Source organism: Benincasa hispida, chromosome 1, assembly GCF_009727055.1.
Source record: "Benincasa hispida cultivar B227 chromosome 1, ASM972705v1, whole genome shotgun sequence".
Classification (NCBI taxonomy): domain Eukaryota; kingdom Viridiplantae; phylum Streptophyta; class Magnoliopsida; order Cucurbitales; family Cucurbitaceae; genus Benincasa; species Benincasa hispida.
Genome location: NC_052349.1, coordinates 86,678,186 through 86,691,588, shown reverse-complemented (window position 1 = coordinate 86,691,588; position 13,403 = coordinate 86,678,186). Strand labels below are relative to the sequence as shown.

The following is a 13,403-nucleotide window of genomic DNA, read 5'->3' as shown; positions in this document are numbered from 1 at the left end:
TCGATGAACAATTCCCTTAAATGTTGGGTTTTAAACAATTGGGCTCCACCCTTTCGTTGGCCTGAGAGGGCTTGGTTTATATGGTTGGACCATAAACAAATTGTTCATTAGAGAATCAGTGATATTTAAGGAGAAAGAGGTAACTACAGGCCAGGTAAAACGGTAATTTGACTTAAAAAAGGTAACTACAGGCTAGTAAAACGATAATTTGACTTAAAAAAGGTAACTACAGGCCAAGTAAAACGATAATTTGACTCAACTGTAATTACGAACAACTCGTGAAGGATCAAATTTCTTGTAATGGTTTTATCTATTGGCCCAACATGTTTTACAGTGCATAAGAGTGCAACTATGGGTCTTGGTGAAGTGCCTCATAGTTAATAAATATTGATTAATTTAATTAAAAAATCTCATATCATTAGAGCTTATAATCTGTAAATCCATTAGGTTCCCATGCTAGCTCACAACGAATAAAACAAGGACCAAAGTATTGAAAGAATTTGAAATATTCAAATTGGTTAAGGGAATATATGTTAGTTGTAAATGATACAATCAATATTATGTATTTGGATATATTATAATATAAACCTTAGTTTCAATGAGATTCAAAATTAAATTGTAATATGAGAGAGTTAAATAATATGAATGAGTTTCATATTATAACTATAAGTTAAAATTAATGCGATGAGATTCATTTTAAAATTATTGGTTAAAGTTAATGTGAATTAGATTCTTATTAAAATTATAGGTTATGTGAGAGTAATATATTTGAATATGATTCAAATATATGTTTAATTAAATATAAGATATTTAATTAAACAAATTAAATTAAATTCATTAATTATTTATTTATTTATTTATTTATTTTAATTTAAATAATTAACTCTCCTGTAGTTGTAGAGGAGTTATTGAAGGGAGTTACAACTTCCTTCTCTCTCACTTACGTTTAATGTAGAGGGTCTGCAACAAAAAAGATTGATTCTTTTTCTAACATGAAAACTCTCTCTCAAAAGAAAAAAGAAAACTCTCTATAAATTTTACAGAGGAGAAGTTCTCTGCCAAAATACAGTCCCTGTAATTTTCAAAGGAGCTTCCTACTAATCGGTCCTTGCCAGAGAATAATAGGAAAGATATGAAAGAGATGTCCTACTTGCTGAGAAGAATTGGAGAAGACTGAAGAACAGTTCTTCAAATGTAGTATTTCTCAATCTTATTTGTATACTCAACCTAGTATAATTACAACATGTTGATGCTCTGTGATTAATTCTGTACAATTTTTTCTTTCAATTTAAAGACAAAAGCGATAAAATATTTTCATGACGGAATTCAATCCCTTCAAAAAGATGGTCCATGCTTTCTCTATTTTGTTGACATAAAGGGTACCAATTAGGATCTAGAGCGATGCAACGAATTCATTTGCAGCAACTCCATGGTGTTGAGACTTTTGCTTATATTTCTTTGGAATGGTAGATTTTCGAAGGCAAGAAAAAAAATGTTAATTCCCAAATTTGGAAGCCTTTTTAATAGTGGAGATGTGGCAATGAGATTTCCTCATTAGTTAAGTGATACACCAATATAAAGTATATTAGTTATACAACTCATATATTAAATCTTCAATTCATATGTAAATTTATCAATCAACAATTGTTCATGCATTTGTTTTTATTCATTGACTTAATTTGAATCCTTATTCATTTGTTTAAAATATTATTGTTTCTAGTACATTATCAGCAATTTATAATAGTTCAATTCGTCCTATTGGTACCATTATTATAATTAAATATTGATAAATTATTGATATACCAATGTTACACTTGAAATTAAATTTTGGTATTGATGTACTACTGATAGTTAACCAATGTGTTTTTAAGAAATACTGATATACTAAAGGATACACCTTTGTCTAGAATGCAATATACTAGTAATAAACTAATGATATACTTAAAATAGTTTTAATATGTATTAATATACTATTGGTACACTAATGTATATTTTAAATGAATTTTGAATGAGTGCTAATAAACTACATATCGATACACTAATAATATACTTGAACTGAATTTTTGAAAGAGCATTAATCTATTACTGATATACTATTGATATACTTAATAACATTTTGAATGAGTAGTGATATACTATTGATACACATCTAATTTATAATTAAAATGGATTTAGAATGAGTGTTGATATTACTCATACACTAATGATTTACTTGAATTGATATTTTAATGACTACTAATATATTGTTGATGCATTAATTTATATTTTAAATAAATTCTGAATGGATGAACTATTGCATTTTGAACGAATGATGATATACTATTGATACACATATTGGTATAATTGAAATACATTTCAGATTAGTGTTGATATATAATTGAAATATCAATGGCATTACTCCATAAGTATATAATTACCAATGATATACTTCATATTTAGTGTATGAATAATATCATTAATATTTTTTTCTCTCTAAATCTAGTATATCAATCCATTGATATACGAAATATTAAGTATATATATTTATATATAATTGATATACCAAATTAAATATATGTTATATAAATAAAATTTAAAATTTAAAAATAGAATAGATTAGCTGATATATTTTATATTTGTCATATCTATTGACACAATTAACACAAATCAAATGTAAAGTTTGAAAAAAACAATACAAATGGCACCAAAACCTAAATCAAACTAACGTTCCAACGTATCAAATGAATACAACTCTCTGTACCAATACAAAACAAAAAAGAAATATTTATCATAATCTAACAAGCAATATCTGCCCATAATACAATTAACATTAAAGTTTCAGTTGATCAATTGATATATCAAATATAAAATGCATCAATTAACCGATATATCAAATATAAAGTATATCAGATATACTTGTTGATACACAAGGGAGAATAAAATTAGAATAATAAAATAATGAAAGTTATATTTAAATTTTTTGCTATCTTTATAAGTTTAAAAAATTATTACTGAATGTTTTTTTATATTTTTTTACTACCCATTACAATTTTCCTAACTGAAATTCGGTCCATAGGTTTTATAAGATGTTAGTAATAGAATAAAATATAGATTTTATGTGTTTCATGAACCATTATTTAGGTTATGATATGAATGTAACATGCACACCTTTTTCTGTCCAATAACAATATAACATGCTAATTAAACATAGATCGACTGATATAAATTTGTACTATCAATTTTGAGATATGAGGTTTGATCTTTCATCCTAGATATTACCAAAAAAATAAAATTAAACATCAACTAAACAACAAACCCAATAATAAGATAATGATTAATCAGACTCAAACATATCTTCGGGTCAAAATATTATTTTGGTCCACGTATTTTATTTCATTCTATTTTAGCCTTTGTATTTTTAATTATTTAAATTTAGCCATTTTACTTTTCGTAAATTTTGAATTTAGTCCTTTGATATTAATTTTTATCAAAATTGATTAACAAATAATAATTATTTTTATATTTGGATATATTTTCAAATTTCCTAAATAGAATGCTAATAGATAATTTTTAATATATATATTTTATATTTTGTTGGAAGTATATAAAATAAAATTGGACAATTCAAAAGTACATGGACTAAAAATAAAATAAAAATTCAAAATATAAGTACCAAAATTGTAATTTAACATATTTTCTGATATCATAATCAAATGTTTAAAATGTTGATATCACAAAAATATCAATGCCTCAATTTTATGAATATGTCAAGGGAAATATCGGAAAAATGTTGATATCGATGGATATGTCTGAAAATTATAAAAACAAAAAAAAAAAAAAAATCTTAAATAGTATTTACTTTTACGTTAAATTCACATTAGTGATATTTTATCACTTTTTATTTTGTTTCATGAATTTTTTTCTAATAAAATGAAAATGTTGATTCATCTTTCATACGAGGTTAAACTCATTAAAATGTAAAAATATCGATAAAAATATGGATATATGAAGATGAGAAATCTTAAAGATTTGATGAGAGAATTGATTCTCTCTCTTTCTTTAAGCCTTTTTCCCATCATTTCATTTCAATCATTCAATAATTTGAGTTCACATGTGGGATGTGTCAAATCATATATGTCTGATTAAGACATAAGATACCAAAAATCACACGCAAAGCCATTAGGGACCATACCATCACGTGAACAAAATTAAACATGGAATGATCTCCATAGCGACAACAAAGCATGATTTTGTTGAAGTTTTGTTGATTCAAGAAGAGAAAGCCAATCCTATCCCTTTGAGAGAGAGTCTTAATTATTAGGCCTTTCAATTCCCTTCAACCATACAAACAAATGGTTGTATTCCAAACAATATCCCTCCATGAACAAGACTATGAATGGGGTTATAATTGTATGCTCCTTTCCCACATGGGGCCTAATAATTGTTTGTTATCAATTAGTGTAACAAGTTGGTGATGAACCATCTGAATTTTGTGTTGAAAACTCTTGTCAAAATAGAACAATTGATGATGATGAATGAGAAATCCTACTATGATTCGTTTTTGTTGAGAAAATAAAATCGATTGAAATATATATATATATTTTGCAGAAACAATAATCAAAATCTTAATGTTTGTTGTTAAACAAAGAGAAAAAAATATTTTAAAAAATTAGTGAAATCCAATAGATGAATAAACTATTAAAATAGAAAGCAATGGTAACAAATCAAAGATCTTTTTGAAGTATCTATGACATGAAAAACTGAAGTGCAAATAATATTTAGACATCTCTAGATTTATCGCGAATATTGTAAATAAGCATCTCCAAAAAAATTACTAAATTAACCTAGCTTTTCTTTAGACTCCAAGGAGTTCTAGAATTCTTTTAGATAAAAATATACACAGAAATACCTAGTATATTATAGATCCAAGAAGAACCTAAAAAAATCCATTTACATGGACTCCAAGGATCACATACTTATAAATAAGAGTTGTGTCCCTATTTGTAAATCAAGCAAAGCTAGAGAGAGTTGGACAAACTTAAGAGTGCGAGAAGCGGGTGAGCCAGTAATGAGAAAGTGAAAGACTTCTCTAAAAATGTTCATCTTTGTACTTCCTTAATAAAAGTTTCTTGCTTCTAAATGTGTCTCTATTTCTTCTGTGTCAATCTTCCGCCTCAAGAGGAGTGCATATCAATTACTATTGAACTAAACTCACTTTGACCCCATAAACTTTATTTTAAGCTATAAATTTTTCAATGATTATTTTCGTAGCGAGATAAATTACTTTCACAAACTTTTTATCAACTTTTATATTTTTTCCATTCTAGTCCTTAAATTTCTAACTATTTTGTTTTAGCCCCTCAACTTTCCTAACTGTTTTAGTCCATCAACTTCCCTAAAACCCCAACTGATGCTCATTGATCAAACCTAGCTGAAATCAGATGGGCATCAGTCAATCCTTTTGGTTTCAACTTTTAGTCCTAACTTTCCCTAATCTCTTTCTCTCTTTCTTTTCCATTCTCCTATCAAACCTCCCAGCTTGCTATTAATTCCAAACAGTAACAACAATCTTTGGAGAAATCAAAGAGATTATTCTATATATTTCTCAAAGTAAACTCAACAGTAGCCAATATGTTGCTCAAATTCTTCAATTTTTACCAGCAATAAAAGAATGAGAAATCTCAAATCCTACGTAGATGTTACTTTGTTCTCATACACTTGACAATGACCTCTACGAATTTTTTGTACATGTGCCGCTTTAAGTACATTTTCTTTACCTTCTTTCTTCCTTCAGTTCCCATTTTCTCCCTTACCTGTGGATTTTTTAATAGAAACTGCAAGTTTTGTGCAAGAACTTGAGTACCTGGACGTCCCAAAGGATGAAGAAGACCTGTCACATTGTGCTCAACAATCTCCTTTGTTCCTCCAGCATCAGTTCCTAGGACCTGTCCCGTGCATCGAGTGATCGTGTTGTTAAATTAGGCATTTTTTTCAGTCTCTAATGATAGGTAATGAAAGGAGAATAATAACAGAGTTATTTGAAATAAGAACTCTATAGGCAAGGCTGCAAATTCAACATTACACATAAGCCTATGAATCAAAATTAAAACTTGTTGAATATTTATACTTCTCCAGCCACATTTTGCAGATGATTAGCCTGATAAATTTAGACTTCCTTTTGTAAGAGATGACATAATAAAATGTGGAGGACGCGGAGAATTCTAGGGAAAACAAACTGAATATGAAACTAGTCAAAGGGCTTCCGCTAAATTTTAAGTGAAGGGGCGCTTCCATGTATGGGTGGAGGACAACATTCTCAGAGAGTATACAGCCAGAACGCTGAACATGGTTTCAATGGTTAGTGATCTTAATCATCTTTATTTTCTTTTGTTTTAGTTTGGTTTCGGAGTAGGGGTTGTCCTAGACATGAATCGAAGCAAGTGCAGTTGGAATGCAACAGAAGAAATGGCAGAGAAAAGTTACTCTATATGAAGACCAGCTTAAATGAAATAACCAGTCAAGTTGATTCTCATACCGGAAGACCAAATGCCATTGCTTCAATAGTTACTCGTCCAAATGTTTCACCTAGTCCCTGTAACACTTTGAAGATCAGTACACGAGATATAAGCAATGTGCTCGAATTTGCATATGCCAAAAAATTCTACATCAAGGAAAGATCCATTTTAATTCGCTAATAGAGTGAGAATGTTAAAACCAGCTTATTTGACCCACAATGGGATTTCTGCTTGAATTTCCATATAATTATTAATTTTTTTTTTTTTTTTTACATGCTCTATATTTCATGAAGAGCGATAAATTTCCAAACATTCTAAGATGCACAATTTAATTTCACTGGACTATATGGATATCGCAACTACTGCTGCTTTGACATGAGCGATTCTTTAAAAGTAGATCACCTGGGAATTTATAACATAAATGTCTGCAGCAGAGTAAAGTGATGCAACACGAGTAGTTGCAGGAGTCCACATCACTGACTGTGACAAGTTTGAATGCTGTGACAAGAACCTTAGAAGTCTTTTGACATAAACGGCCTTGTTGCTCTTGGATCCAACAGAACCGATTATGAGCTTGAAAGACATTTCCGGCCTTTCTCCACTATCAACCAGCAGTCTCCTTCCTGTTACACTGGTCGTATCATTAACAGGGCCATGTAGATAAAGTTTTTCAATGCTATTTTTTCTCGACTCATTCAAGTTTATAATCCTCTCATTCAAGATAGGTGGTTCTTTCAAGGACAATCCACTATTATTCAATTTTTCAAGCAAAGCTCTCATGTAACGCCTTCTGCCCAATTTTGGCCGTGATGGACTTGAATCATCTGGATTTCTAATCTTAGAATCATCTCCCTTAAGTCCTTGGTCAATCAACAAGTTGCTTGATTCAAGAAGCAAGAAATGACCCTTTCCAGGGTTTATGCTGCTCAGAGTCATTACAACCACATCATTATCAGCCACACCCATCTCCTTTCGAATTGTATTACGCAATAACTGTTTTTTCTCAACCATCTTCTCAGGGCTGGAAGACTCAGTATTGAGAGAACATGAAATTCCAGCTACAAAAGCTAGTTCATCATTAACAGAGAGTGGTACAATTGCAGGTTGAGATCTCAGTTTTATATTTTCTTCTTGACACCAATTTAGCCACTGCTTTGATTGTGTCTCTGATATGAAAATTAGCATTTTCACTCTGTCAAGAACAACTTTAGACCGATTGAAGTACTCTCTACGGTTTTCCATGATCCACCAAGCAACTTGACTTGCACCAGCCGGAAAATGCTCAATATAGCCATCTGAATAGAAGAAAAATATGAACGACTAATACATGCTCAGCTTGAATAATAGAAGCACATCAACAGATGTTGACAAAAGAAGAAATCAACATTTAAAGATAACTTTGCTCTTTCTACCAATCTTCAAAGAAAGTTTGACAAGCCTTTCATGAATCACGAGTCAAAAGAAGCAGGAAAATGAATTATGCCAAAAAAAAACATTCATGGCAGAAACAAATTAGTAACAAAATAATTTGAGAGGCAATGAGGACCTCCAACGAAGACCACAATTTATCATTAAATAGGCACTATACATTGATGACCCTGGACATTTAAACAATAGTTACATTATTATAAGAGATAAAGGAAATCCAACACTTTCATAGGCTAATAAGAAAGGAATCGAGCAATGTTTTCATTTCAAGGAACAGGCCTCCAACTATACATACAAGCGTCTCCAGTCAACTTTGATTGATCCTTAACATTTACTTTAATATTGAATACTCAATTACTTGCATATGGTTTCAATACAAAAATCATTGATTTAGAATTCAAAAGATACTGTATAATTTATATCAATTGAAGAATATAAGCTTTATCATCTATCTATACACGCTGAACTAATACACTGAACAAGAGTGTCCAACAGTTAAAAAGTTTGAAGGAACGAAGTAAAAAAGAAAAGCAACGAAACTGTCCAATTATGAGCTGGAAACAAAATCCTGGGAAAGAAGTCAGTCAGTCTGTAAAACCAAATAACTTCCATATTTCAACGAAAACATTATCAACTTTGACAAACATTTTGATACATTAATCACAATTCATACTTATATAGGAATTATTAGTCCATCAGTCAGAGTAGATGCACAACATTTCATAATGAGCCGAATTTGCTACGACAAAGAATTAATAGGACAAGAACAAATGTATATTGATTACAGAAAACCGAGGTTAGAATACAGACTGTTTGACTCATCTGGAAAATGAGAAAACAGAACAAAAGTAATGTAGTTGAGACAAGTGTTGCATGACGGGAAAAAAATCAACTTGAATGACATCAACGAAATTTCAAAATTATCAAAATAATCAGTTTCATGCACTCTTTCCTCTAACCCTTCTTTTTGTGAGACCTTAGCTCTTATTAATTATTGTTTCATTCTCCTGGGTAAAAATGTGGTATTAATTATATATATATGTTTACACACAGACACACATATATTGAGAGAGAGGGGGGATAGAGAATTTTGTTTTTAAATAATAATAATAATAATAATAAAAGGTCTTTTGGTAAGAATAAAAGAACAGTCACAATCCCTTCCAGGCAATAGAGCTATAAATTTTTTGTAAGGTACTATTCCATTAATCAGGAATAGGTATACAACACAATCATAATGAAATATTTGGGAATGAGTATAGTACCTCTAGTTTTGTGTTCCAAAAATTATCTGAAGGGTGTGCTATCAATAATTTTGTGTATAGACATTAAGAAAATAAAGAAATTTAAATTAAGAACCATCATTTATGTTAGGTCAGATCCACCTCTGAAAAATGATTTCCAGCCATTATGAAAGCAAATAAAGAGAGATTTTTACATTCACATTATCATTTCTGACTAGTAAATGGGGCCAAGACCTACCGTATTTCATATACAATAGACAAAAATTGTGAAAAGGCTCTTACCAATCCATGATGCACACACTGCAGATCCAGCAATCACCAGATCTGACTTCATGGCTGTTTTAAAGCTGAGGTCAGCTTTGTCATCAAGCACTTTGATCCGCCTTCTTGAAAGCTCTGACATTAAGCCACCCTTCTTGCTAAGAGCTACAGCCGAAACTGAGGCCCCACAGCTCAAAAGCTCTGTTGCCAACTCCATCATTGAAATAGGAGCTCCCGTCATTGACAGTTCATGGAATATCAACACAAATCTTCTAGACCAAACAAGACGCGCAAAATCCCCTTTCCTATCACAGGTGCCAGAACGCTTCTCAGGACTCCACTCCAAAATTCTATCCTCTGTTGAACCAAATGGGCCAACAAGCATTCCATAAGAAGAATTTTTCAAAGGAATTTCAGGCTCCTGCTCTTCTATGTCATGATTTGTGACTTCAGAAGGGATTTTCCCCTTGTTACGTGCTTTACTGCGCTTTGATTTCTTATTTCTTTTCCTTGGTTTTGTTTTCTTAGAAGCAGAAACACCATTTCCCTTGGTAGCCAAAACCACATTTACCACTCCTCCATCACTCCCATTATTATCACCGGATCTATTTTCAACGACTAAATGATTGTTAGTTGTAATCAGATTGTGGGACTGATTCTGTTCAGAGTCTAACTTCTGGTGACTCTGTTGACTTCCAAATCCCAAAAACTCATCCTTATTTTCACCATGAGCCCACCTTGACTGAATATAAAACCCAAGATAAGCCCACAGAGTAATTAACAATAGCCAAAACAAGACTTTATTATTTCGAATCCACTGCAAACCATAGCCAGTACTCCTAGCTTCTCTTCTAGGTGTTCGACTTGAATGTAATCTTCTAAATGAAGGGGAACCTCTAGGCGTTGATTTTCCTGATAATGCAGGCTTAAAACTGCCACTAGGCCTTAAAGAAGATGGCTTGACAACATTTCCTAGAAAATCTCCTCTGTTGTTCCCTTCCATCTGTTCCTTCAATTTTCTACATTACCAAGGATTATTGCGCTTTGGAACCTTGGACCACCATAAACAGCCAAATGCTATAACCAAGATCCTTTGCAGCAGCCAGCAGTTTAGTATAGAATTCTACCAAAAAAAAAAAGACACGAGATGATTAATCTCACTTTAATGTAAATCTACAAAGAACTAAATTTCATATTGGTGCTGTTAACTGATAAAGGAAAATGAAAGAAAAAATGCATTCTCAAGTTCTCAAACAAGGGTCGGTAGACAGAAAATGGCTAAATTCGCAAGCTCCATTTCTCTTGCCTGATAAAAAATGTTCAAGAACCAAAAAGAAAAGCTCATCTACACAATTAGTAAGGACACTAAAAAATAAATGATAATTCACCTCAATTATAAGTTTTCTGAAGCCATGAGTAACCAAGAAGCATGCAATAAACAGGAATGTAACATTTTCTAATCAATCTACGTAACACATTAACTAAACTTCCCAAATCAACCGCAATCATATTCTTACATAACACTCATACATCACGTCCTCCAGGAATTAGAAAACGCAGCGCAGTTATACTCTTTGCTAAGTAAGAATCAACCGCAAACTCTTTCAAGCTACTTGGAAAACAAAAAATTTCACATGGAGGCATGAAATCAACGAAGAAAAGAACCAGGATTGAAGAAAAGAACCAAGATTGCGGAAATAAAAAGGTATTAAGTGATTACAGTAAAATTACATGGATCTTGTTGAATGGGTGGAAGTAGAATCAAGATCTGAGCACCGAGTTTCTTGAATGTGGGATTGGAAGCTGAGGAGAGTAGAAGAAGTCCGAGAAATGGTGTGATGCAATTCTCGAAGGAAATTTTGAAGAACTCAATTTGGAGAACGAGAGATTTTGGAGGAAATTTGGAGAGTAGGAGTAGCAAAGAAAAAGTTCTGTGAGTGAATGAAATGAAGGGGGAATCTGAAAATTCAACGAGAAACGATCGCACGTGCAGCCATTGGCGCGTGAAACTTCTTACATTTTCCATCCTCTTTTTTTCACAAATATTTATTTATTTATTTATTTATTTATTTATTTATTTATTTATTTATTTATGTTATGAAATCAACAATTAAAGAATATATAAAAACATAAAAGAATTGACATACATATATACATGGTTCACTAATAGTGTGTTAGCTACGTCCATAGGGCAGAACAGTATTACTCTGAATCCGTATCAGACATGTATCAGATACCGATACTTTCAGATACTTCTCCGATACATATCTGACACGTTATTTGACGTATCTATTTTTATATTTATCTTTTTCTAAAGAAAAAATATAAGCAACTCAATTAATATTTTCCAATCTAAAACTAGGCAACCTATTAAAAAAACTCACTACTCGAGCCCAAAACTAAAAGGAAAAAAAATAAAAAACCAAACTCTAGATTCATCTAATCTTCATCTTCACATTTGAATCCCTACAAAGTCCACCAAAATATAACCTACTTGAACATCTTTAACAATTATGTTAAATATGTATATATCAAAAGTATATCTTTACAAGAAGTATACATGAGTATAAATACTACACTAACAGTTTAAGAATAGAACCTACAAAAGCTCTAACCATGCTCTAACTATCCTAAAGACTCTTCAACTAAGAGGACTAAGTATACATTCACACCATTCCTCAAACTCAAGGTGGTAAAGTTGGAATCATCTTGAGTTTGTTAAGTAGTTGGAGAAAACGACCGGGAGACAAAGTTTTGGTGAAAAATGTTAGCGGATTGCTCAGTGGTGGAAATAAATCGTAAAAGTAAAGTTTTACTCAGGAGATGATGATGAATAAAGTGAGAATCATTCTCGATATGCTTGGTGCGCTCATGAAAAACATCATTGTGGACAATCTGGATGGCACTACGATTGTCACAGACAAGGATGGTTGCAAACAACTGAGGGATTTCCATATCAGCAAGAAGCCAACGAAGCCACAAGAGCGCTAATGTAGCATCAGCCAGAGCACAATATCAGACTCCGGACTAGAATAGGAAACAACACTCTGTTTCTTACTTCGCCAAGAAATGAGAAAGTCACCGAGGTAGAAACAGTAACTGGAGGTAGAACCCCGGTCAGTAGCATCACCAGCCCAATCAACATCAAAGTAGTCGGATAAAACCAAGGAAGACTGGGAAGAGAACTGAAGTCCATGTCCCAAAGTACTTAACATAACGGAGGATACGAAGAACAACAGTAAAATGAATGGTCCGAGGAGCAGCCATGAACTGATTAATAATGTGAATAGCATATGCAATGTCAGGACAAGTGACTGTCAGATCAATAAGGCTGCCAACAAATTGACGATAGAGACTGGCATCCTCAAGTGGAACTCCATCAAATAGAGTCAAGCGAATATTGAGATCAAGTGGTGTTAGAGTCGTAGCAGAGTCAGTGATATCGGAGCACATCAAAAGATCTGAGGCATACTTCGCTTGAGACAACGAATATCCAGCAGAGCGCAATGATACTTTAAGGCCAAGAAAGTAACTAAGTGAGCCCAAATCCTTCATCTCAAAGTATTCGCCAAGGTAGCATTGTAGATCAAAAATAGCCTGAGGATCATCACCAGTAATAATCATACCGTCAACATAAAGGAGAAGAAGAATAATACCATGAGTTGTCTATCGTGTAATAGTGTCGCGTCATGAGGATTAGACGTATATCCAAGTTGAATGATGGTGGAACTAGAAGTTGCAAACCAGGCCCGAAGGGCTTGCTTCAAACCATACAATGCTCGACGAAGGAGACAACCTTCTAGGATGAAAAAAAGAAGCCTAGGGATGGTTGCATGTACACTTCCTTAGATAAGGTCCCATTAAGAAAGGCATTTTTGACATATGTTTGAAAAAATGGTCACTGTTTGGCTACAGCAACTGCTAAGAGACACCGACCAGATGTCATTTATGGAAGTGATGTGGGTTCAAATAATCT

At 32.2% G+C, this 13,403-nt stretch overlaps 1 protein-coding gene across 2 annotated transcripts; it reads right to left on the bottom strand.

The window, feature by feature from the left end:
- Nucleotides 1-5,611: 5,611 nt before the first annotated feature.
- Nucleotides 5,612-11,383, bottom strand: LOC120086767. 2 transcript variants are annotated; one of them, XM_039043570.1, is made up of 5 exons: nucleotides 11,148-11,383; nucleotides 9,449-10,550; nucleotides 6,897-7,789; nucleotides 6,515-6,571; nucleotides 5,612-5,924 (listed from the first exon to the last, which is right to left on the bottom strand). In XM_039043570.1, the coding sequence occupies exons 2-5, from the start codon at nucleotides 10,428-10,430 to the stop codon at nucleotides 5,679-5,681; spliced, it is 2,178 nt and encodes a 725-aa protein (XP_038899498.1). In that variant the 5' UTR covers nucleotides 10,431-10,550; nucleotides 11,148-11,383; the 3' UTR covers nucleotides 5,612-5,678. The 2 variants fall into 2 exon arrangements, with proteins under 2 accessions (XP_038899498.1, XP_038899490.1); XM_039043562.1 differs by having other exon boundaries at nucleotides 11,159-11,383.
- Between the last annotated feature and the right edge of the window lie 2,020 nt (nucleotides 11,384-13,403).

Bases quoted from the DNA above. Each gene is read 5' to 3' on its own strand.
- LOC120086767 (XM_039043570.1), bottom strand. From the start codon at position 10,430: ATGGAAGGGAACAACAGAGGAGATTTTCTAGGAAATGTTGTCAAGCCA. The intron at 7,790-9,448 runs GTAAGAGCCTTT...TCTTCTATTCAG, and splicing joins AGTGTGTGCATCATGGATTG to ATGGCTATATTGAGCATTTT. The intron at 5,925-6,514 runs GTATGAGAATCA...TGCACGGGACAG, and splicing joins CAATGGCATTTGGTCTTCCG to GTCCTAGGAACTGATGCTGG.